The 25,972-nt window shown below is 38.9% G+C and overlaps 1 protein-coding gene across 7 annotated transcripts; it reads left to right on the top strand.

Moving 5' to 3' along the window:
- ZBTB38 (zinc finger and BTB domain containing 38) lies at positions 1 to 25,321 on the top strand. Of its 7 annotated transcripts, XM_027739251.2 has the most exons (5): positions 36 to 150; positions 692 to 1,055; positions 1,523 to 1,957; positions 6,080 to 6,190; positions 19,416 to 25,321. In XM_027739251.2, exon 5 carries the CDS (start codon positions 19,416 to 19,418, stop codon positions 22,992 to 22,994), a length of 3,579 nt encoding a protein of 1,192 aa, XP_027595052.2. In that variant the 5' UTR covers positions 36 to 150; positions 692 to 1,055; positions 1,523 to 1,957; positions 6,080 to 6,190; the 3' UTR covers positions 22,995 to 25,321. The 7 variants fall into 7 exon arrangements, with proteins under 7 accessions (XP_039245821.1, XP_027595052.2, XP_039245834.1 ...); XM_039389887.1 differs by lacking the exon at positions 6,080 to 6,190 and having other exon boundaries at positions 1 to 150; XM_039389900.1 differs by lacking the exon at positions 1,523 to 1,957.
- The last annotated feature ends 651 nt before the right edge of the window (positions 25,322 to 25,972 follow it).

Raw genomic sequence — 25,972 nt, 5'->3', positions numbered from 1 at the left:
TTTCCTTAAAGACGACAGCACTTTAGGATCTGCATTGACCTCCATGATGTCAGAATGTCATTGTGCAACCGTAGCTAAGAAAAGCCTCAGAGAAAAAAAAAACAACAAAGGAGCTTTGCGTCTTCCAATAACATGAGATGTGCATATACAGTACGTAGCATTTTGGAATTCAGACTGTGGTAGTGAGTTGTTGCTTTCAGTTTGATTAGACAATCATTGTTTCGCTTTCCTTGCTCTGACAGTGAGTATGCTCGTACGCTGCTTAAGTCTTCTTAGTGCTATCTAGGTCAGTGTACTTAGCATGGCTTTTATGTTCTGTAAGTCTGACAGATACCGTGCTTGACAGAGATCAGCACCAAATTTTCTTTTATTTATTATATCTGAGGATAGCAAAATATCTTAAAACTGATCAGAATTGTATGCCACATAGCACCTACCGTTTCTGCATTGCAGATATATTTAGCTCTAACACTGCTTGTGGTTAACAGGGTGTAGCGTAGACACAGACAGCTGATCATGCAGTCAGACCCGGGGCTCGTGTGGTTTGTCAATACTGCTCAGGATTTTGATGGACTGTAAAAGAGAGAAAACAGAAAGGAAAGAAAAAGAAATGTTTTATTTGTCTGAACATTAGACTTTTAGCTCTATTATTTCTGCTGTCACTGGCTTTTTATTTTATTTTTTAATTCAGAGACTTAAAAATTGAGAAAGCACAGCAAATGCATCCAGGATTTAATATGTGCGACGTGAAATCTTTCTGCATCGAGAGGATGTTACTGTAGTCGCTGCAGCGCTTCTCCAATAAGCAAGAAGACTGTTTTGTTTTCCTCGGCAGGCGACTCAGCCATTGCACAAGCAGATTTTGATAAGAGTTTGAAATGCTTACTACTGTATCATTGTAGAATTTGGAGTTTGCTAACAGTGTTAGTGACTGGAGCTCATCTTGCATCACCAGTTGATGACAATTTTCTTTGTTCCCTCCCACCCAGTTGAACCAAGACTCTGTAGCTGATACGCAATGTCACTTACAACATTAATCAGATACTGCATTTAAGGTGAGCTGTCCCTTGCCTCCTCCCTTACCAGAGCTGTGCTGCAGTATGTATCTTACTCCTGCAAGCCTAAAATGGCAGGCAGGATTAACGTTGCTTGTGCTGTGTGCATGCTGTGTATTGAATTCATTATACTGTGCCTAGTATCTCAAATGTGAGTATGTAAATGGTCTGTGTGCCATGTCATGCAGTAGTGAAGAGTGGTTTGTGCTTCATTACAGGCTTAGATATTTGAGCATCACCTTAAGAATTCTTTTTTCATTTGCAGTGTGGTGAGCTGTTAGCTTGTCATCACATTCAAACTACATTATTAGCCCTTGGAAAGGGAAAAAAAAAAAGCAAACTGTGCTTCCAGATGGTGTCACCCTTTTTCTTCTTGCGTTTACTGTAGTTTAAATAATGTATATTGTATTGTTAATTAATGTGAATATCGAATTAAAGCACTTGAAACTTACATATTTATTATGCAGGTAGGAGGCACGTCGAATCTATTTTTAACTCTTACGCAGTCCACGTTGTGCAATGGGCTTTGGTTGTCGAGTTTATATTTTCAGCTGTGATATCAATAGGTTGATTTTCAGTAAATGTGACAAGTGGCCTTTGCAGTGGTCAGCTTCAAGCTTTGAACCCTCTGAGGAGGAGGAAAAAAAAAAAGCCAACCTTGTGTTGCAGTTTCGGAAAACCTTGGATGAGGACGTGGTTTTTTTTTTTCCCACTCCTGCTTTCCCTGTTGATAAACTCAGTTCTCCTGATCACGGTCTATTCAAGCTGCTTCCCATCTGAATTTTGACAACTGCTTCTAAAAAATTATCAAGAAGATCAAGAATAGAACTTATCTCCATCGCTTTACATAAAAATGGCTGGGTGCATTGCCATGCTAACACTGCTCTAAGTGGTACATGCAGGTAGGTTGAGATTTGCATGTTTTACTGTTTTCTTGGTCAGTGTTGCAAGAACATGAAATGGGCTTTGGAATGTAGCTTTCAGTTTAAAAATGTACTTAACTGTTAATGAAAACAACCTATATTAAATTGTTGGCTTCACATAATGGCATGACAGTTACTCATATCTGTTTTTTTCAAATCTATTGTGAAAGTGGAGCAATCATGTCTGTTAAAATAATCATATGTACTAAGGGCGTGGCAACGCTTATGCAACAAAAGAATTTTTGAAAACCCTATTGATTCCATTACATTTTAAAGCTGACTATAAGCATTACTAAGCTCGAAGATAAAATGCAGAAATAACAATTGAGATAGATTAGAAAAATGAAAAATATTTAAATTCTGTCGTAAGCGGTTTTGTGTTTTGTGCGAAATATTAAATAAAGAATAATATGTTTTAATGCTTATATTTTATTTTGCTTGTATTAGCTACAAACATAAAACTCCAGTATTTCTTTTTATTTAAAGATAGAAGGATTTTAAAGAGAAAGATTGATATAGATGGCCCTGTCAGCTTAAACTGAGTATCAGTTCACTGTGTTTTACTTCACACAGAAAAGATTATGAAGTAAAAACTTAACAGCCTTAAATGCAAAAATCTGAATTTGAGCATTAAGAATAAAAATAATTATGAGTACTGTATTACTTACTCCAACTTTTGTAATATGTTTTTTTCAGATTAATACTGGGCCAGAACCAGTTTCCTTGGCAACCAAATCCTTTTAAAAGGTTCAATGGTAGAGATGTAGAAAGATGTTATTCTCTTTAATAGCAATATCACAATGCAAATGGAAATGGTTGTTTCCTCCTAGTTCTAACTGAGAACTGATCTCATTTTATGTTTCCATGTGTCTATCAGTTCTTAAACGATGCCATGTTTATAAGGCTGTACACACAAAAACCTGTTTTATTCCTGTTTTGCAATGGTTGTTCCCAGAAACGTACCCTGGTTTCTTTTTTTAATTTAGCCTCGCCTTGCATGTAGGTCAAGGTTTGTACTACGTGTATATAAAGAGATAGTTTCATTATCACAAGTATAAAAATATTACTAAAATATTTAGCAGCTGAGAAATTTAGAGAATCAGAAGTATGTTTAAACCTTCTTTCACTTTTTCTGAATTCAGCCACAGTAATGCTAATAAAGCTTTCTTTAAATACTGAAGTGCAGGTACAGAACTGTTTTTAAGCATACTGCAAAGAACTCCTGTCAGACCTTAAACAAACCTTCAGAGGATAAGGTCACTTGTGGTCTGCGGTAATTTGCAGACCTTACAGATTTTGCAAAATTTAAGTATTATAATTCTTTATTTCTATTTTTAGCTACTATTTTTTACAGTGTCAGTTAAGTAAAATCATATGTGTACCACAGGTAACTGCCTATGCAAAATCAGATGTTACTAAATGTCTCCACTGAGCTTATAACGTAGTGTATCTGCGTGTCGACCCCTTTTGTACGTGACTTGAGAAATTCTCACTGCTGCAATGAGACTTTTGCAGCAGGGAAGCCATTTTCCTTTCATGTCCTTGGCTTTAAAATGACTAAGTATATTTTGTGTGCATGAGGACCCAGCACTGAAAATGAATGCAGAGGACGCATTTAGAAGCACAGCCAATTATTAATAATAGCCTTGACAGTATCAGTAATATCAAATTAATTCTCATTTATTTCTAAATATATCAGTTCAATGCATTCCAAATGAACAGAGTGTAACTGTTCAGGAATATGACTTGTCATCTGTTGTAATAGGCAAATGCTTAACAATGATAATAAACCCATTTGATTCCTAATTGTAAGATTAGTTTAACACAGTGCAATATTCCTCTGTTCCACCTAGAGAAGCAGAACTGAAAACACAACAGACAGCATCTCTCAAGTGACATATTAAAGTTTGCATTTTTTGTAATCTGATTTATCTCCAGTAGCCTGCTTCTGCTGATTATTCTCCTGTCTAAAATGTTAATATGGAGTGCGCCATTACATGCAGCAAGAAAGTGCATTTCTTTGTTTATTTTTGTGTGGTTATTTTTAAAGGAAATTGCTGAGCAAATGATATGTCGAAGCAGTCTATTTATTGCCGCTGATATTTATCTTTAGAAAAGATGGAGCACTTAGCAATAAACTGTTTTTATTAGGTCTTTGTGTTCAAGCATACCCACTTAAGGCATTTTTTAAAAGTAGCTCTGTTCCATGAGCACACTTCGCTATGGTTGTTTTAAATCCATTTGCCAATTTGCTCTTTGTTAAGGGGTGCGAGTCCTCTTGTAATTAATATGACTGAACTCAAGTGCTTTCATGAGTCCGGAAAAACTCATTGGCAGCCTGTGAACAGTAATTTCTTCCAGCTAAAGAAACCGATTTCTTTATTGAGGAGGAGTCTGGTAATTAGCAAGCTGGTTCCAGTTTGACTGTTAGACGTGGGTTGCTGTACGTACTTCAGAGGTACCTCCAGCTACTGCAGTGTCAGAATGTCGTAGCCAGAGGTGCCACAGGAAATCTGTAAACTTCATCCATTTTATTCTCTTTGGCTAAGGGGTTTAACTCGGGCAGGGAGGAGCAGGTGCAGTTTTTCCCACCTCCAGCACAGCCTGCAGATATTACTGTTAGTGGGGCTTGTTGGGTTTTTTGGGGTATATTTTGTTGTGGGTTTTGTTTTCAGTTTTATCTAGAAGTCTAATTGTTGATACTGAGCCTCCCTTTTTATAAATGCAATTTGTGCTTTTAATCATGCAAATTCCATTTATGCCAAACAGAAAATCTATACAAAGCATGAGTAAAAATAAAATCAAACTCAAAAACTATTCACTCTGACACTATTCTACTTTCAATAGCATTTCTGCTTAAGGTTACTTCTACCTCTAAACTTCATTTTGATTTGAAACTGCAGGTCTCTCAGTGGATTAGATAATATTTCTCAGACTATTAGACAGATTCTGGTTGTAATGAACAGGTACCAATTAACCCTTTCGAGGCATCTAGTGCCTGTTGTATTTTTTCACATAAATTGCTTTAGTATGTATTAAAAGGGCTTTATTGTGTAAAATATTGTATTTGAATTCTGGTATTACCAAATTTGGGAATTCTTTATCTTTGGTAAGAACTTTTACTGTTTGATTCCCCCAAATGAGCTGTTTAAGCTTCATGTCACCATATTTTGGTCACTTATGATTATGCCTTTATTGGAAGTTGAGGTAATAATAACAACTTAACACAATTTTCTTTCATTCTGGCCTTTGTCATAGGCAACGTGAGCTACAGAATTCTCATTCAAATTAACCTGTACTAAAATGTACTTGGCTAAACCAACACAAAAAAATTAGCTCACCTTCTTACCTTTAAAAGCCAAAGTAATGGATCCTGTATTTCCTGTACAATGTTATCTGTAAGAGTATTTGGTGTATTTGCAAATGGAAGATGCATCTCTGTGTTCTTAATTGCTGCTCTCTCATTGCTGCTGTATAAATGCCTATCAGCTGAGTCATAAGGCCTTATCTGTATGATTCTGCAATTGCCCTATGGAACAATTTAATTTTGTTTAGTAACTTTGAAACAAAATCCTGTTCTGAATAATTTTAGTACTATTACATGAAAACCTTTTTAGGATGTTTGATACATAATAACAAAATCCACATGTTTGACAAGGATGAATAATCATTTAAGCAGAGAGATAGAGGAAGTACATTCCAGAGAACAAGAACTGCCTAGAAATGTCATTATCACAGATACTCTGATGATATCTGTGACAAGAGAGACCAAAAGGGATGGAATAGAAAGAGAAGAAAGGGAACATCTTTTGAAATTATTATTTTAAACTTGAAAATGTCCTTACATTTCTGTCTAGAACATATTATGAATCATTATGTCCAGTTTGCACTACACAGGTTAAACCATAATAAAACAATGCAGCAATGCAGCAGAAGTTTGGTTAATGGTACTGTTTTATTGCTGGTGTGTTCTAAGCCTCACAGATGTAGATTTGGAGTCCTACAGCACCCCTGGGAAAATTCTGCTGAATTACATAATGTATGCGGAAATTAGTACTTGTCCAATAATTCAGTATTACATTTGGATTTTTCCCTTTGCAGGCTGATACACAGTAGCCACAGAGTTTACAAAAATTACTGAGATGATTTTCCCGAAAATACCTGTCAATACCACTTTTAAAAGGCTCTAACAGAAGAACAACCTGATTTTAGGTGGGTAAGTTTATGGGGTGATATCACATAGAATTAGAGATAAAATATTTAACACTATAACCACTGCATTACATAATTTTTTTCTGTTAAGTTCTAATTTATTATAGTCATTTAAGAGTTGTTCTCGTTATGGTACCACACTGCTCTATTCTCATGTCAGTATTGTTGGATTTTTCCAGCTCCTGCTGGATTTCTATTGCCACAGAGGTTGGACAAACAAAATCAGGCAGAACAGATCTTTGAAACAGGTTGTTAGAGCCACCAATGATCTGTACAAACCAAACAGATTGGTAGGGAAGCAAACCTCTGAGCTTGCCAGAATGTCAGCTCGAGATCCCAGTCACGAGTGCTCCTCACAAACCTGTGCCACACAGGAAAGGCAGAACTCTTCGTGCCAGTGCCCACTTCTGACACTGTTGTGTTGGTTAAGCTGTGTACAGTTCATAGAACTCTACCTTTATATGTGACCGTAATCAGGGATGGTAAAAACCCTCTTGATTCATGAGCTGGAAAGAGCACTCTGTAGATTCAGAGCGATAAATATTCAGGATATTTCAAAATAACAGTTCGCATTTTGCACGTCTTTTTCAGATTTTAGCAGTTTCCTTTTTTCTTATTGTAATGTTCAATAACAGTCTTGGTTAGAATGAATATGTCTGATATCTGTGCTTTAAATTTAAGATATGTATGTATTGAATGGAAGAATCAGTGAAATCCTGATTAATTTGTTAATTTTTAATGTGGTCCTTTGTACCAAAGAGTATAATTTGCGTTACAGAAAGGGAGAAGTTCCATTGATTTCAGTAGCACTATTTGCACAAATTTCTGTAGGAAATGGTTTGTTGCATCACAGTCGTTCATGCTGTGGTATCTCTAAGTCAAAATAAGTAATTAAGGTTACCAGGCAGAATGTATGATAAGGAACCAAATTTAAAAAAAAAACAAAAACAACAAACCCACAAGCCAAAAAACCTCTTTGATTCCTAGAATATCTCAAACTGTTTTCTGTATTTACTTTTATTTTTAATACATGATGTTGCGTGACATAGAAAATGGTAACAGATTTTCAGAGACAATAAAATGGCACTGGTGGTTTAAATTAATCGGGGAAATACTAAAATTAGATAAATTCAGGTCACCTGCACTTACAGAAGCAATGAGCTGCCAAACCCAAGTTGTACCTATTTTAAGTAAATTATCATGGAACACTTGCTCAGTACATTTGAGATAGAATACTGGGCCATAACCTGTTTCCTTGACAACCACATACGAATAAAAGGTACATTAGCAAAGCTGCAGATGTGTGTCAGTGAATGCTTATTAAGCAGCCCCATGCATTTACATACCATGTGCTCACAATAATGCATGCATCTTGAAAATCACCATATAAAAAGATTTCTGGGCATGGCCCAATGTGGATTCCTAATACTCAAAGGTTTTAACTGAAAATCTCCATGTTTTCAATGGAAATATCTCTTGTGATTTTTTAACTCATTGCACTTTAAATTGGACTTGCGATAACTGGACGAAATTGGTGTGGTAGGCTTGGTCTGCAAATTGAAACCTCTCTCCAGGATTCTGAACATTCATAGCTCTGCCTTCAACATCAAAATATGGATGGGAATGATGGTTGGTTTACATTCTTTCAGAAATGCTCAGGCATTCTAAATCCGAATCTTGTGCCAGCAGTCAGAAGCAAGCACGATCATACTGTTTTATACAGTGACAAACTAAAGCCACTAAATAAAAACGAAGCTGGTGTTGCTTGCAGCACTCTCGTTCTATCCAATGTACCCAGGCCAAGAGATAAGACCCAAGTGTTGTCTTCTACCAGTCAATGACAGGAAAAGGCAGGGCTGGAGAAAAAGCTGTGGAAGTCAAAATAACAGCTGTTCAAAGACTTTTGGAATAATATTTGGATGTAGCATTTAGGCAGCACTCATACTTTCTGTGCAAGTGTTTGTATAGTACTATTTTGGTTTACAGTCCTGGATTAAAAAGAAGCTCAGATAAATAAGGTCAGTTCTGTCAAATTTGTGTACTGACTTCAGCAAGTTTATGTACAGGTTATTTTTGGCCTTTCTTCTTGAAGTATTTATATCTGGAATGAAAAGTGTATATAATGCTTTGGGTTATCCCAAAATTACATATTTTTAAGAAATAAGTCTGAAATCCTATTAATTAAAAAGACAGGGAAAATGGGAATCTGCAAATCCTGGCTTTAAATTCAGTGTGTGTAATCTGAGAAGTTGCTTATGTGACCAGTAGCCTAATTACATCTGCCTTGAAATCAATGAAAAGATTCCCATTTACATTTTTTTGGAGCGTACAGTAAGAGAGAAGACTTCATACATAACAATTAGCTTTAGGAAATGAAGATTATCCTGACAATGCTCAACATTTCCCTAATTCTCAGCAGTTGAGAATCAATATGAGAATCTAGTATTAATTCCAGACAGTTTGAACACTGTGACATGAATCTTTTCATGATCCTGAACCATAAACAATGTGATTATACACCATCACGTGCTGCAATACCATTAAGGCCTTTGAGCAAATAAGAGTTTGGGAAATTATTACAGAGGGAGAGAAGTCAACTGTTGTTTGGTTGGTTTGTGGTTTTGTTTTGGGGTTTTTTAAATTATTATTAATAATTTTATTTGTTGCTCCCCATCTGAGCTGAGCTCAGAGCTGAGCAGTTCATACTGGTGGCAGAACAAGCAGCACAGACTTTCTTCTTGCTGCCAGTTGTTACCTGCTTTTGCTACCGTCCTTCTCCACTGCACGAGCAAAGGCCCTGCTACAGCCTTGAGGAAACGTGCAGGAGGGTGGAAAAGTAGGACTTAGGCTGAGCCACTTAGGTCAGCACAAAATGGAGCGTAAGAAGAGCATACAAAGTTATTGTGTGTCCAGTAAGCTGTCATAATATTGACCACGCAAAGTGATGATTCAGAGCAATAGCCATCACTTGCACGTTGGTTTTGGCTCACCGATATGATCAGCAAAACCAAAAATATTTTGCAATATTTTAAGGGATACTGGAGAGCAGTGGTGGCCAGTTAACAGCTTAAAAACAATCCTAGTTTTCAAAATGGCTGTGTCCAGCCCTCTGGCAGACCAACTAAATGAGGTGTTTCCAGGAAAAGGGATTTAGCTCTATTTTCAGTCTCGCATGATTTGCTACATCAGCTGTAGTAAAGGGCAGGAACGGCTGCACTGGCCCAGCACACCTCACCCAGAATAACAGTGGCCCCCGAGCGTGCAGTGAATGCTGGTTCCCATATTCCAAGGATGTTTCCTCTGAAAATTGGAAAATGAGGGACTGAGTTCAACTGAGTTCAAAAGCTCAATACTTTATCTTTCTGATAACCAAATAGGCAAAAAAATACCACATAGTAATTGTTCTGAATGAGCAAATAATAAATGTTTCATTTGCTCCTTTTGTTTAAAGCTATTCAAACATATAAATCACTACATTTGACAGCAGTCAACAACAGAAAAATGTCTGTTGTTGTCACTGTGTCTGTAAACACAGCTTCGTGCTTGCAATTGATCTGTGCTAGCTAAGGACTCTGATATGCCACACAAGTGTAGGCGGCTAGAAAATGGCTTGTCAGCAGCACGTAAAAAATGAAAGACTTAAATGGAAAATAATACTAAGATTGTTCAGAGATAGCAAGATGTAAAGTCAGCTGATTCTTAGTACCAGTTCAACATAAGCTTTTGTATTTTGTGCAAAAGAAGAATTTGGATTTATGTCAGTTATTGCTGTTGCTTCATTTTCTTTTTTTTAGACTGATGAAAAAGATGTAGTTACACCTTTAAGAAGTGCTTGAATGTGTTCTGTTCAGTGTTAATGGGAGCCAGATTAGGCCATGCCTAAATTTTATAAAGGTAATATACCTTGGAGAGAGACTTGGTTGGTGCACATGCACAGCTCACAGTTTGAGAGCCAAATGAGTTGTCCAGGTTTCTCTCCTCTCCACCAGACTTGGAGGAGCAGGTGGCTGCTGCAGGCACTGTAACTGTGCTCCTTCTCCCTTCTTCTCCCTCCACTTGATGCTTGAGAAAAGGAGGAGGGCTGCACAAAGGAACTCTTACCCTTGCTCATGTAACACGAAGAGGAGTTGAAGCCACTTTGGTTGGGCTGCTGGGTCTTTCCTGTGCCTCACTTCTGAGTGAAGTGTTGCCCATCTGAGAGCTGAGGAGCTGCGTTTCCTTCCTCAGCAGCATCACTGGCTGATGCTTTAAGATGAGAGCAAGGAAGACGACAGTCCATCCAAGAGTTTTCCTTATGGATAGGTTGGCCTGCTGTAGGCACTGAGACAGAAACCAGTCACGTCCTGGCCAAACTCCTGTTACTTATGAGGAATTTGTGAGCCTGAGTAACGCTATATATATGTTGTTTCCTGCTGTACCTTAAGAGCTGAAACTGCCTGAGGAACATTGGAACATTTTTTTCCCAGGCAGTCTGAAATACTCTTAAAGAAAGAATGCCACATGCCACCAGCTGCAGAAGTGAGATTATCAGACTTCAGCAAAGCATCCAAAGGTTTTTCAGTAACATTTCAGTAACCATTTCAGTAACGTTCGAACTGTTTTATACATTTTAAAGAAACTCTGACAATTTTCTCTGTACCTTGCAATTTTACCATATTGGAAATAATCCACTGCTAAACTACTTGGACCTCCACTTAAAAGGAACATAATATTTGTGTGAGGTTATATGCAAACATTTATATTTTTAATAGAAATTGGTATACTTACACTAGCAAGATAGCTATTTTTAAAGTATATCATTTATATCCTGGCTTATACCCTGGAATCAGGACTGCACATGCAAATGAATCTTGTGTGAGTTCTCACAGATGTCACCATAGTCCATTCACACAGGTCTGACTGCAGCACCAGCACCCCCATTTGCTTAGCATGCAGCTGGTTTTACATGAAACGTTATGATGATAATGTAAAATCCTGGGTGAGGCCAAGACAGCCTTAGAAAAAAATTCTTATCATGAAGAATATTTTTAATACACAAGGAGCTGATGGGACTGTAAATTCCAGTATCTTAAGTTATATATATATATATGGAAATTAGTTCCTACAATTACAGTATTAGTCATAGAAAAGATAATTCTTTTTTTAGCAGATGAGCTGAAGTTGCCTTAAAAAAACACCCTGTTTAAAAAAAAAAAAAGAGAAAAAAGATAAAGAAAAAAGTCAACTTTCCTCCAAATCTGTTATTTTGTCTATAGATATTAAGATTGCCAGAGCATCCAGTGGTCAAGTACCAATAAATTAATCTCTCTAAGTTGGAGGTATCAGCTATACAAATGATGGTTATGTATCTGATTTTCAAAACAATTTAAAATAATTAGGATTATGGGGGAATTAATAACCTAATCTTCCTTAAGTTTGTTTCATGTAATCAAAAAAGATGCTTGTTCAGTAATGCATTTCTTTCTTTTAAAGGATTACAACAGGTTTAATTTAATCCATTTTATCGTATTGTTACTGACAACACACTTGTCACAAATAATTCTTGTGGCACTTGTGCCAGAAATCTTCATAAATACATATTATTATGTATATACATATCTAAAATAGTAATAAAGGAACAATAGCAAATAAGCAATAGGCAAAGTCCAAGATTAAAAGTAACCTGCACATGCATATGAAACTTTGCTTCTCTGTTATGTAAGTCAGAATATAAAAGGCGATTGGGAAAACCTTGGGACACACTTTGCTTTCTCAATCAATACCACCATGTTCTTCAATTATTTGTTCCCCTCCCACAGCTGTGGGTGAACAGCACTGGTCATCTCATGACTCAGTTTGCCATGAGATTAAAGAAACAGTTTTTTGGTAGCAGAGAGTCCAAAGCTAAAAACATACTCATTGCTTCAGTAGGTGAATTATAAGTAAGAATTCCAGTGATCCAGAAGAGGGAATTCACAGAGATATTCAGTATCTCTAAGACAATCTTTTAATGTGGACTGTATAAATTAGTGAAAGAAGAGGTGTGTATAGATAAGTCACTGAAATTATGACAATTGCCTGACATGAACAAATTTCTTTCCGTATCTTTTAAAGAACCAGGAAAACATTGATAGTTCCAAGACAGAATGACAGGGGCAAAAGACCTCCCCTCCTTATATTTTTTTATGTTGATATTAAATAGTTTCCTGAGATAATAAGCAGCGCTTATCATGAAGAGACTCTAGCAAAGTTCTGACGTCCAGGCCCATCAAGTATGACAATGACAAAATAGTTCATGCTTCTGGATTTTGTTTTTGTCTAAAATGAATCAGTTCCTACTATTCAGTGCTTCTAATGCATAGGTTTAAGATTTGAAAACAGAGCTACTGTCCAATGAAGCCTTGTACACAATAGCTTGTAAAACTAAGCACAGGTTAGCTTTGGACAAAGTATTTTCAAGCAATCTTTAAGACAAAACCCCAAATTGTTAATTTTTCTAATAATGTTTTTCACCTGTCTCAAAGCCCAGTTTTTCTCTAAGCTTCATAATTCCAAGTCCTGAGAAAACAGGTTTTGCTGAGTATTTAAAGTGAGAGGCTGAGAGAGAAAATATCTGGGAAGACTGTACCGAATGTATTGGAGCATCAGGCCAAATGAAATCAAGCTGTGTCCTTCTTTATCTACATGAGCATTTGTCAGCGCTTATGAAGCACTAATGGTAGTGTTGTGCTTGTTTCCTGAGGCAGTAAAAGATACGAAGAAACCCTAAATTAGTGAGAATACTGTTTAACATAACTTCCTTGTACCATTTGTCTATAGATGCTTTAAAAATATAAATAATTACTATAATCAGATAAGGAAAAGGGTAAATGTGACTATACTGCAGTAACCAAATGTAATTTATTTCAGATTTTTTTCAAGAAGTGTTTCATCTCAGCTTTCTGGAGGGAAGTGGTAGGAGACAGCATTTCTGGAGATAAATAGCTCTGTGCTTTCTCTTCCTTCCTGGGAGAAGGCTTGGAAGGACAGCGAGGCCCTGGAAGTGCCGAGGCAGGTGTCAGAGTAATTCTCAGAGATGAGCACAGAGCCGCACTGATGGCGGTGGAGCAGGGGCTGGGAACTGGCAACGCCGCATTTCCTCGTCCTTCTGAATTCACGGTCCTTGCCTACGAACAGCTTGGCGGACAGGCCCAATATCCCACTGTCCCAGTTATCCAGCACGAGGCGTTTGCCGTGGGACAGGGACAGGGCCCGGCCGCGATGGCGGCGGAGGGCGCCGGGCCCGGCCCGGCCCTGCCCGGCAGACCTCGGGCGATCCCATCGCCGGGATCGGCACAGCAAAATGGCGGCCGCGCCGTCCGCCCGCCGCCGGGCCGGCAACGCGGCCCCGGCCCCGGCCCTCGACCGCTGCCCGCCCGCGGGGAGCCCGCGGACACGGCGTTAATGGCCCGGTGTCCCGGGGACCGGGAGCTGCTCTGTGCGCGGGCGGAGCGCGGCGCTGGCAGGGACCGAGCGGCGGCAGGTCAGTACGCGGCTCCCGCGGGAGGGGCAGCGCGGGCACAGCGCTCCGCCATGAGCGGGGCCCCGCGCGGGCCGCGCCGTTCTCAGGCGCACACACGGAGAGGCCGCCGCGCCGGGAGCCCGAGCCTTGCGCGGACGGTGCGGGATTAGGAGGCGATGGCAGCGGCCGCAGCCACCGCCTGCGGGGCCGCGCGTTCCTGCGGCTGCAAAGGGGGTTATTTCGCACCGCGCTGCCCGCGAGGGGCCGCGGCCGTCACGGCGCGGGGGCAGCGCCCCCCCGCGGGCACCGCCGGCAGCGCCCGCGCCCCCCGCCCCGGGCCGAGCCGGGAGCCAGGGCGGGACCCCCCGGTCAGAGCGGGCCCGCGGCACCGCGGAGGGGCTGTGGTTACCTACGGCCGGGGCAGGCACGGCGCCCACAGACCCGGCTTGCTCTGGTGTTCTGAGCCAGGCGCTGCCCAGGCCGTGCACGTTGTTTCTGTGCGGTGCGAAAAGTTCGTGGGAAGCGTAAAGGAGGGAGCGAGAGGATGAGGTAGGGAGGCTAATAGTGGGAAAGAGTCTCAGCTCTGAGCGTGGGGCTCGTCGCGTCGCTTCAGAGGGCTGTTAACCCTGACATCACATTCTTAGGCTAAATTCCAGTCGTGTCCCCCCCCCCCCCCCCAGCTGTCTGAATTAAAAGAGGAAAGCGCCAGGCTGAAAAAAAAAAAAAAAAAAAAATTAAAATCTATAATGCTTATGGGGCTTTAACAAACAGACCAGGTAAGTAAGTGTTCGATAGTAACGGAGGAGAGTCTAAAAGAGTAAAGCTCTAAATGCATTTGTAGAAATGAGGTGTAGCTCCATGGAGCGGAGCCCTGTCCCGCATGGTCCTGCGAGCTGTTGAACGGCGTTAGACATCATTAACATCCTGAGACATCATTAACATCTTGAGACATCATTAACATCATTAGACATCACTAACATCATTAGACATCATTAACACGGCCCTGCGTGCGTGGGGTTGTGAGGAGGCTGCAGGGACCCTGACCGGGGCAGCCGTACTGCCCAGGGGGCACTGGTGAAGTGATTCCATAAAAAGCTGGGCAGTCGTCATAACAGGGATGGTGGGACAGCAGGGTTCCAGGTGAGCAGGGATCAGATCTGGGGGATATAGGGCGTGTGTGTACTTAATTTGGGTTTTTTTGTTCGTTGGTGATGCATACCCCCCTTTCTGCTGTAGAAGAAAATGGCATCCTTTAGGAGAGTTAGATAAAGGGGAACGTCCCTTCTGAGCTTGGGAAGCAGCCTGGAAACAGAGAGAGACCCTGCAGAGTAGGTTAACGGAGTGGGGTGAGACTGAACATGAGGAAATTACGGAGTGAACGTATTTCCATAGTGTCATGTTCCTAAGTAGCAGAAAATATTAGCATCTTCAAAATCCCGGTAGAAATCTAAGGAATAAGAAAACAGAAAAACTCTTCCTACAGTTCATCAATTATCTTGCTCATTTTTATTTTGACTGGGTAGTAGCAACTGCCCCTAATGTTTTGGGATTTTTTAGTTATGCCACTAGCCTGTGTTTCAAATTTAGCTGACTGAAGTGGAATAAAAGAATCTCTTGTCATATGTAATGGGGTACACTTGCCTGGCAGTGGATTTCAAAAGTTTAGCAGAAGTTAAAAGAATGTTCCTAGATTGCAACAGTTCTCTTCGGTAGTAAAAAAATATATTTGGTATTTATTGGCCAATAAAACTTGTTGTGATCCCTTTGTTGACTTCAAAGTAATATTAATATAAAAATTAACAGTAGCTTCTTGTTTCAGCATTGTTCATGTAGAGCTGGCTGCTGTAGTATTTATAATTAGCAGTGGCCATCTGTGAGGCATAAGCAGTAAAATTTGTGTTTGGCTGCATCAATTTCTGATACTGACATTAACTTTTAATATTACTTATTTTCACTTATGACTATTGTCCCGCCATGGTGTTCTGTTGATGTCAGAAAAGGTACCATTATAATTTAATCAGCCTGCTGACCATTACACTTAAGTTTTAGATGAATATTTAACTCTTATTTCTCAAAGTGATTCAACAACTCTTAATGGCAGGTTAAGTCTGTTACTGTTTTTGCAGGAAATCTGCAAATAGAACCCATAACTCCCAAGAAAAAACTCTGCTGTTCATAACCTAAGTTTATCTATAGCTGTGCCAAAGACCATGAGGTTGTACTACAGAGGTACTGTTCATATTCCTCAGAAATTATTTATGTCTGGATTGAGAGTAAAAAGTGTAAAAATAACAGACATATTTGTGTCAGAAAAGGATGGCTCAGTCGGCTGAAGAGTTTTGTTGCCCTTCAATAGGTCAAGTGGTATTTACATATATTTTGGGCAACATTTATGAGTAATACTAGAATTTCTTCAGTAATTCTATAATAAAAATCATACAGAAGAATAGTTACATTCCAAATTGACTTCCCTGTGTTTTAATCAGAAATATTTAACAATAATACATCTGCAGAGTTTGCTCTCTGTGTATTTTGGTCTTGGTAGCGCTCCCTTGGAAACTGAAGAGCAGGTTTTCATTTTACAGTATGAACTCCAAATGGAATGTAAAACATTCCTAAAATAGTCCATTTATGTGTGTGCTAGGTAGGGTATTCTGATTTGATAGCATTTCAGACACATTTTTTGCAAATACAAGAAGCATGACAGGTACAATAGAAGGCAGTGAAGAATCATTACAGATATGAATAAATGGGCTATTTGGGGAGCACGTAGGTGGAGATGGGAGAAGCAAAAAGTGTTGGCTCTGAAAATGGATTTTCTCTGGATTTTTTTTTATAGATTTCCTGGGAGATATATAGCATATGGTTTAGCATGCAGCCAAAAAAAAAAATAAATTACCAAATAGCAAATGATAGTTTCTACCATGTTAACACAAGGAGTCTAGTTTGATATTTTACTGAGCATACCAAAATATCCAGGACCACAAAACCTGTCAATCTGTATACATGCAAGTGGAAATTTAAAATATTCACTTTTGTCCTTAGGAGGATAAATTTTTAAATAACAAGTTGAATAATAAGACTTGTACTAAACCCACTTGTGTTTGTATGCCTCTCATCATAAGCAGTAGCAGGCTGACACACTTAGCAAACAGTCTGTCAGATGATGTGTCTTTGAACTACAACCAGCTGTCTCCAATAAAGAAACAGAAAAAAACCAGGCAAGTTCCTGTGGGGCAGTTCACTGGGAGGTAGAGTTGACATCATTTATTTCCTATACTCAGGAAATAACCCTATCAGTGGCTCCTGTTGTGAAATGTTTTTGATGTCTGACAGTTGGTTTCTAATACCACATCACATGAGCAAGTCAGATGTAATCTCAGACATTGTCAATGAGAAAAAAGAATCAATTATGGGATAGTGGCTGCTTGCTGGAAGGAAAGTGTTTTTGTCAGAACGCTTTCTGTAAAAGACTCGATATTCCAGAAATATCTACAATTATATCTGGGATTTTAGATACTGAACCAAAGCAGATAACCATATCTAAGCATTGTGAATTTCAGGTTATCATGCCAAATGAGTAAATATCTCTTACTTTAAGCAAAATAAGTGTCATAAACAAACCCATTGTAAATTACAGTTTTAAGTTTAAAAGGCACAAAACGATGCATCTAGATTTACAGCTACTGTGAGCGTCATTTAATCAAAATAATATTCATCTACATTTCTATCATTCTTGCACCGATGAATTAATTTCTTGGCATCTGTGGCATATGTAAGCATTAGAGGTATTTTTGTGAATCACGATTTTGTTTGTTCAGAATTCTCTGCCTTGAAAATTCTTAGCCATTGTACAGTTTTGGAAGCTCTGACCATTTGCATAGACAACACCTTCCTGATGGAAACAGTGGCCATGCTGCAAGGGACAAATTTTACTTTAAAGCTTCATCCATCACGTACCAGTTTATGGTCTTGTTCATAGTACATTCTGTTTGTCTTCACACTGAGGTTGTAATTGCTTTTTGGTAATTTCATTTGCAGTAGGGTAGGTGGTGGATTTGTGATAAAGTGTCCAAAGTGTCATTAGATTAGTGAGAGCAGGGATGTGTGCCCAGTATTACCTACCTTCATGAGAAAGACCCTATTTTCCAGAAGGGATTACTCCCCAATAGCTTGGGTGAGGGAGCCAATGTGTTTTAAATGGCCGTTGCTGTTTGCTCAGTGAATATGGGTCAAACCTTTATTTTGCCATTTGGATCAAACCCATCTTAATAAATATATTGTCATTCATAATGTAAAGTATTTCAGGGCAAGGGTCATCATAAAATTTTTCCAGCTGAACACTGAAGTTTGGAGCAGCAGATGGAATGTTTAGAAAGTAATTCCTAACTCAGAACTACAGTGTTGTACTATCCTAACCTGTCTTACAAAATACCTGCATTGGTAATTTTCTTAAAGGTGCATTTTGATTCCACAAGTTGAAAGAAAAGGGTCTTTAATAATGTGATTTTTTTTTTTACTGTAGTGATTTGTAAGTGCCAGTAGAACAACTATTTCTTCATGACCTGAAGTCAGAAATGGGCAGCAGTAATTGAAAACACTACACAGAGATGGGGGAAAAAAAGGAACAAACCTCATTATATGATACAGATCTGAATTTTGAACAAAACAGAAAAATCATCTGGTTAAGACAGATTTTAAACGGATAAAAAATTCAATTGTCAAAATTCAAATTCAATTGTCAAATTAATTCATTTTTTCCAGTCTGTTTTTCATTTGTATTTTGCATATTTCATCTCAATGGAATAAACCAGTATATTCATACAGTAACAGCCTGGCTAATATAATTTTTTTGGTCATCATTAAACCTCATTATTATGTATTGGCAGTAATTTAATGGTATTTACTATTGCAATTAAATCCTTTTATTTGTTAGAAATTAAGAATACACTATGAAATTATAATCTAATACGCTAAATCTAAACTATAACTGAAGAAAACAATTGTTATTCTCTACTTGATTTGCTCACAAATTTTCAGTCATTTTAAAGTAGTGTAAAGTATTTATCTAATAAAATTTAATCACTATTTAAAAAATAATATTTTGTTCATGTAAATAATGTCATATGTACTCCACTACTCTTTGTCAGATTGTGTTCCTTTTGCATTCATTTGTTTAGAAAGCCTTATCCTGTAACTGAAGCTCTATTGCATGTGATTTAAATATCAACTTAGTAGGGGGATCAAATGCACTTGTGTTGTAAAGTCATTGTCTGACAAAACAGCCCCAGAAAACAAAGTCCTCCGTATCCATGGAACCACAGCAATCCAGCCTTCCCCTTCTACCTGCCAGATCCCTCTGCCTGTGCTGGGGAATCACATCCAGGGCTCGGGGTCACTCGGTGTGAGCTGAGCAGGAGCACCCCTGGCACAGCAAAAGTTGGGAGCCACAGTCCCCAGGGAAAAGCAGGGGATGGGCGACAGAATGACAGGGGCAGGGAGGCTCCTCTGCCTCCTGCTGGGAAGCTACTGGTGCTCCTGCCTCCTTCATTTGTACACACATTTCCTGCAGTGGGGTTGGCACCAGTGAACGTAAGATGACTTAAACCTGAAATAATATGACAAGATTTACTCATTCTTAAAATTTAAAAGTTAATAAATAAAAAAAATTATATGAAACTATAACTTTACTCTGTAACCGAAATGGATGAAAAATGCCTTCTAAATATCTTTTTTTTCTTGTAGATGACAGTCATGTCCCATTCAAAGGATCTCAAGGATGACTTCCACAGCGACACTGTACTTTCCATTTTAAATGAACAGCGCATTCGGGGTATTCTTTGTGATGTCACCATAATTGTGGAAGATACCAAATTTAAAGCCCATAGTAATGTGCTGGCAGCTTCAAGCCTTTACTTTAAAAACATTTTTTGGAGTCGTACTATCTGTATTTCAGGTCATGTACTGGAGTTAGATGATCTCAAAGCTGAAGTGTTTACAGAAATACTGAATTACATCTACAGTTCCACAGTAGTTGTTAAGAGGCAGGAGACTGTAACAGACCTTGCAGCTGCAGGGAAAAAGCTGGGAATATCATTTCTGGAAGATCTTACAGATGTGAATTTTTCAAGTTCCCCCTGCCCCTATGCATACTGTGTTAATGAGAAAGGGAATGTCAAAGAGGAAAAACACGAAAAGAGACATGAAGACTCCGCTGTGACAAATGGACCACGAATTACAAATGCATTCTCAATTTTTGAGACAGAAAGCAGTTTGTTTTCTCCACTTGATTTGAGGGCCAGCTTTAAAAAGGTTTCTGACACAATACAAGCTCCCAATATCAGCCTCGACAGAAGCGATGTTTGCAAAGATGCTGAGCCAGCCAGTACCTTGGCTGAACACTCCTATGCAGTTTCTTCTGGGGGAGACACTTCACAAGGAGCCCCTTTTGTGGAACAGGACAGCAGCCCTTCATACCAGGGGGGTGAGGACCGCTATGAAAATCACCAAGCCACGCCAGTCATTCAGCAGGGAAAACAAGCAGGTAGTACTCCTAAGCCAGCCTTTAAGCCCCAGAGTACGAGTTTGGCTGTAGCAAAAGTACCAGCCTCTACAGTAACCACTGCAGAAGCCCAGCATGAAGCAGTTACTGATCAGACAATTACTTCCTTTCCAAAACCTCAGAATAAAGCAGGAGATTTTCATTTATCCAGAGAAGAACAAGACAGTTCTGCTAATGCTTCTGCATCTGAGACAACTGTCATTCCACCTGCTTACAGTTGTAACTGTTGCGCAAAATCATTCAATGACAGGGCCTCGCTCACTGCTCATCTTCAACTCCATTCAGAGCATCAGGAAACTTTCATATGCAAACACTGCAGCAAACAGTTTGCAAATCTAAATATACTGGAAAGTCATGAACAAGTCTGCATGAGATCAAGTAGCTTATCGGTCCACAATGGAAAAGAACAAAATTTTGCAGATAACTATACTGCTACAGAGGGAAGGAATGGAAGTTCATACGCAAACACAGAGCCCCTGTTGTCTGAAAACAGTGTCACTGATCGTTCTAATCCAAACTGCACTTTGCCAGAGACAGATCATTTGGTTAAAGTGGTCGATGGGCAGATATTATACACTTGTGTTGTTTGCAAGCGCAGCTATGTAACACTGTCTAGCCTTCGAAGACATGCAAATGTGCACTCGTGGAGGAGAACATACCCTTGTCACTACTGCAATAAAGTGTTTGCATTGGCTGAGTACCGCACCAGACACGAGATCTGGCACACGGGGGAGAGGCGGTACCAGTGCATTTTCTGTCTGGAGACTTTCATGACTTACTATATACTGAAAAATCACCAGAAGTCCTTCCATGCAATTGACCATCGTCTCTCAGTAAATAAAAAGACAGCCAACGGAGGTTTAAAACCCAGTGTGTACCCATACAAACTGTACAGGCTCCTACCGATGAAATGCAGGCGAATGCCTTACAAGTCCTACCGAAATTCTTCATATGAAAATGTTCAAACAACTACCCAGGCCAATGAAACTACTTCTGCTAACTGCTTCATTCCGACTTCTCTTAGCTCTGAGCTACCACCACTAAATTTTCAACACAGTATAATAGCAAACAACAGAACTCTGGCCTTGGATACATCTTCACATAATGATACAGCACCTTCCACGAATACTCAGAATTCTTCCTCTTGGGGAGTAAGTATCTTAAATTCTGACTTGCAGAGGGACTTTTTCACAGCTGAAAAAAGAGTTTCCACTGCTGCGAATGACTCTGGTTCTCAGGAGTGTGACTCCTCAGTTGTGTCTTTAAGTAATGTGAATGAAAATTCAACCTCTGTCATCAGTTACAGCAGTTCTGCACCCTCTGTTATAATGCACAGTAGCAGAGTTTCATCAGTAATCATGCACAGTAAAACAATCACTTCCATAGAAAACAGTAAGACAGAATCTTCAAATAATCTGCCTAGTCAGTCCGTAAGCGATGACGGTAAGTATGGACCAGATAATCACGGGAAGTGCATTACAAAATCAAAAACTATTAAGGAGAAAAAGAAAACACTGCAGTACAACAGAGCAGAAGCAACTGAGGATACACAGCATGTCACAGGATCTGGAGGTTCATCAAGCAAAACAATAAATACTGTGCAAGAATCAAGTAAAACTGAAACATACATTGCAAAGCCTGCCTTACCTGGAACGTCTGCCGACAGCAATGTTGCACCTCTGTGTCAAATAACAGTAAAAATTGGTAATGAAGCTATTGTAAAAAGACACATTTTAGGATCCAAGCTCTTTTGTAAAAGGGGACGAAAATCTAAACATGAGTCCAAGCAGGACAATCTAACTGAGGAACCAGAAATAGAGGTAAAAGAAAAGAGCCCATCTAGACTTTACAGCTCAGAATGCCTGGAACTGACAGAAATGTGTGATGATGTAAGTGACCAGGACTCCAGTGATAAACCCTGGAGACCCTATTATAATTACAAACCGAAAAAGAAATCGAAACAGCTAAGAAAAATGAAAAAGACCAAATGGAGGAAAAAGCACGGAAGCAAGAACACCATTATGGAAAGCCACAACACGTGCAGTCGAGAGTATGCACTCAGGAATGCTCCTGAGGAAAAGGCCATCAGCCAGGAAGACAACACAGAAATGCCTAATCTTCATTGTGAGCTCTGTGAAAGAGACCCATCTTCCACAGCAGAAGGTCAAGAACACGTGCACTGGCATGTAGCTACTTCAAAGCCTTACATTTGTGAGTTATGCCAAAAACAGTTTCAAAGTCCATCCACTTTAAAAATGCACATGAGGTGTCACACTGGGGAAAAGCCCTACACTTGCAAAACCTGTGGTAAATGTTTCTCAGTTCCTGGAAATCTACAGAAACACGAACGTATTCACCTGGGTGTCAAAGATTTTGTCTGCCAATACTGTAATAAGGCGTTCACTTTAAATGAAACACTCAAAATACACGAAAGAATTCATACTGGAGAAAAACGCTACCACTGTCAGTTCTGCTTTCAGAGCTTCTTGTACCTTTCTACCAAAAGGAACCATGAGCAAAGGCATGTCCGTGAGCACAACGGAAAAGGATATGCTTGCTTTCAGTGCCCCAAAATTTGCAAGACAGCAGCTGCTCTGGGAATGCACCAGAAGAAACATCTATTCAAAAGTCCAGCTCCACAAGATAGAAAAGAACAGTTTTGCAATGAAAGCACTAAACTTCTGGAAAATCCACGTTTCCTTGGCTCAGAAGGAAGTGAAGTGAAAAATACACAAAGTGTAACTCCAGAAGTTATACTCTGAGTGGCAGCTGTGCAAAAGAGAATCAAAACCCAAAACTATATATTGGAGAAGATAGAGATGCATTGAATGGGGAAAGTCTCCACTCAAATTAGTATCATTTACTACGATAAAGTTTCTTCATCTAAATGTGTGTCAGTATATGCAAAAGAAGGAAAAATAACAGAAAAACTAGTATTTGCAATAATACAAACTTAATGTGAAATACCCAAAATACTTTTGCCACAATAGACTCTTGGAGAGAGAGAGAAAGGAAAAAAACGACCAACCAAAACCCTTCTACTTAACATTACAGGTAACTGGTCACTGAACTATTTTACAGTGCTGGTTTTGAGTCAGAATCGTTCTAGGCAAAAGAAATGAGTAGGTTCATGGTGTATTCCGTAGAAGGATTTTTTGCTGCAGAAACTATATATTGCATTTTTTAAAACAAAAAGTAATGTGTTTATAAAGGACATAACTGTAATCTAGTGTATTCTACAGTGAAGGTGGGAAGTGTTTCATGAGCTCGAGTGTACCGAAGTACAGTTGAGTTCTGCTGTGCTTTTCTGTAACTCCAACATTTACAAAACATAGTCAGGAGTTTAAACTGCTCTTTTCCTTTCCATATTCAGTTTTGTAGTTACCATAATAACTGTTAAGTCTGAGTGCTTGTGTGGAGAGTATTCCAGATTTATGATATCTCTGAGACATTTAATAACGATTCAGTAGAAGTCATTATAGCCAGTCTTCCAAACTGCTTAAATCCCTATGTCAGTGGCCTGGTGAGCTATTCAGGTGCATTGGTCTTAAGGAAATTGTCCTGAAACAGCCTAGCTTAAAGAAATCCTGTATAGAAATGTCCACCTCCTGGTGGGTCTGCAACTCCTGTCTTTTAGAAATATCATTCTTCTCAGCAGAAGAGGAGATGTAGACAGAGTTTTCTTCCTCATCCTAGAATAATGCCTGGACACAAACAACAGAGCAATTCCCCATAAATACTTTGATTTTGAGAGGAGTTGGTAAATAAGATTCTTGCTTTCATATATATCCCTGAGGCAGTCCTTGTGTATAAACAGGAACAGGGGCAGTTTGTGGGGTTCCCTGTCATCTCCATGCCTTAAATGCAACTTTTAACCTTCAAATGTCCCTTCTCGGTGATGCCAAGTGTGCCAGCACCTGGCCCCAGGCAGGCTCTGCCGCAGTGTCCCGTGGCCCATAGCAGAGAGGTGCTGGGAATGGGCTGGAGGAAGGAGTGTTGGCCTTCCTGCCTCCCTCATCCCGCCACGCCGAAGGTCTTGGTGAGCCTTACGGCCTCACAGTTCACTAAGGACTGTCTGAAAGACATCACCAAAATATTCCAATTAACACTGTTTTGTGGAAATGTGATAAATTTTAACTGAGATGTTCAAAAAAAGTCAAAGCGGGTGTATGTCTACGAGTTGCATTTTATATGATAGGGCTCTGTTGTACTGTATCTGCATTTCCAATTACTCATGTATGTTTATCCCTGTGAAGTGTTAAAAAATTAAGTCAGGACAAGGGTTAGTGATCCTCAGCTTCATTCTGTGTGATGGTTCACAGTTTGTTACTTAACTTCGTCTTCTCGAATATTTTCAGAGAAATTATAGCTTGGGTACAATAAAATTACAATTGAAATGATAATACAGTATTGATTGAAGTAATAATATAGTCCACTTACTTATTCTATCACTGTTGAATGCTACGAACCCCTTGAGAAATTTTGGCTTCATGGTAGCTTTGGTTCCATTTAAATAAGGATAACAGAATAATAAAACACAGGAAAATATAATGATGCTTCAAAGAAAGTACACAAAGATATCTTCTAAGTGGACTTGTATGGTGATAAAATATAGACCAAAGCAAATAAGGTAGAATATTTATAAATACAAAGATAATTTTACAAATATTTTATATAACTGTATAGTTCATGAGAAAAATATTGTTAGCTTGCATTAGGTTGGGGGGGTTTGTATATTTTGATAAAAACACAACAACTTTGTAACTCTGTATATTCTCTACAGTTTATAGCAAAGCAGTTTTAAGATGGCAATGTCATGTTTATAGTTCAGTTGTGGCACTTTTACTACAAGTAACACGTTGCAGTAATTAATTGAGTATTAATGACCAAATTAGAATTAAAGTATGTGTAAGAGAAGGTAAATACTATACGTTGTCAAAGACTGTAATTTGTTACATAATCACATCTGTATTTTTGTTTAGAAGAAAATATTAAATGCAGATGTTAAGGATTGATAAAGAGTCTAATTTTATTTTTAGAAAGAGCGATTATAACTCTGTTTTTGCTTAATTAAAACAACATATTCCTATTTTTCTGTAAGTCTCTCCATTTTTTAAATTGTTTTAATACCTATATAGTCTATAAGACCCACAGATACGTATCATCTAATACTTATTTCGTTAGAAGATTAAGCAACACAGTTACCAAGCATCCCTTCATTAGGGTCAAACCAGCAAACTGAGAACCTGCCAGAGCTCAAGGGAAGTGATGGTATCTCCTGGCACCGTTTAGGGTGAGCACAGTGCTCAGCAGAACACAATCTACCTGCTCAGTGTCTCAGAGGACTTGGAAGACAGGTGAACTGTGTTTAGTACTTTACAACATCTTAAGCGTGTTCATGAGGACCTGAAACTTGAAAAATTCTTTTCAGTTCTGATAGTAATCTTTGTAATATAGATTGTGTATTTTACATGCTGTACTTGAACTTTTTGGAACTACTATGAAGAAACATAGTTCAAAATGCAAATATCGAATTGCATATGAAAATATGAAGATACATATAAAATGGAAGATTATGCATATTCAAAGTACTTCCCCCTTCAGCTAGGTGTCACTAGTCTATAACCTGCAGTAAAAATTAAATTTAAGCACAATTATGCAGGTCATTTTGGGAAGGTTCTCAGGAGAGATGTATAACAAAAAAAAAAAATTGGAAGTTTGCTACTTGTAACAAATACTT

Source organism: Pipra filicauda, unplaced genomic scaffold (genome assembly GCF_003945595.2).
Source record: "Pipra filicauda isolate LSUMZ 115617 unplaced genomic scaffold, ASM394559v2 scaffold126_size2276778_pilon, whole genome shotgun sequence".
Lineage (NCBI taxonomy): Eukaryota > Metazoa > Chordata > Aves > Passeriformes > Pipridae > Pipra > Pipra filicauda.
Note: the sequence above shows the minus strand (reverse complement) of the source record. Positions and strands in the feature narration are given on the sequence as shown.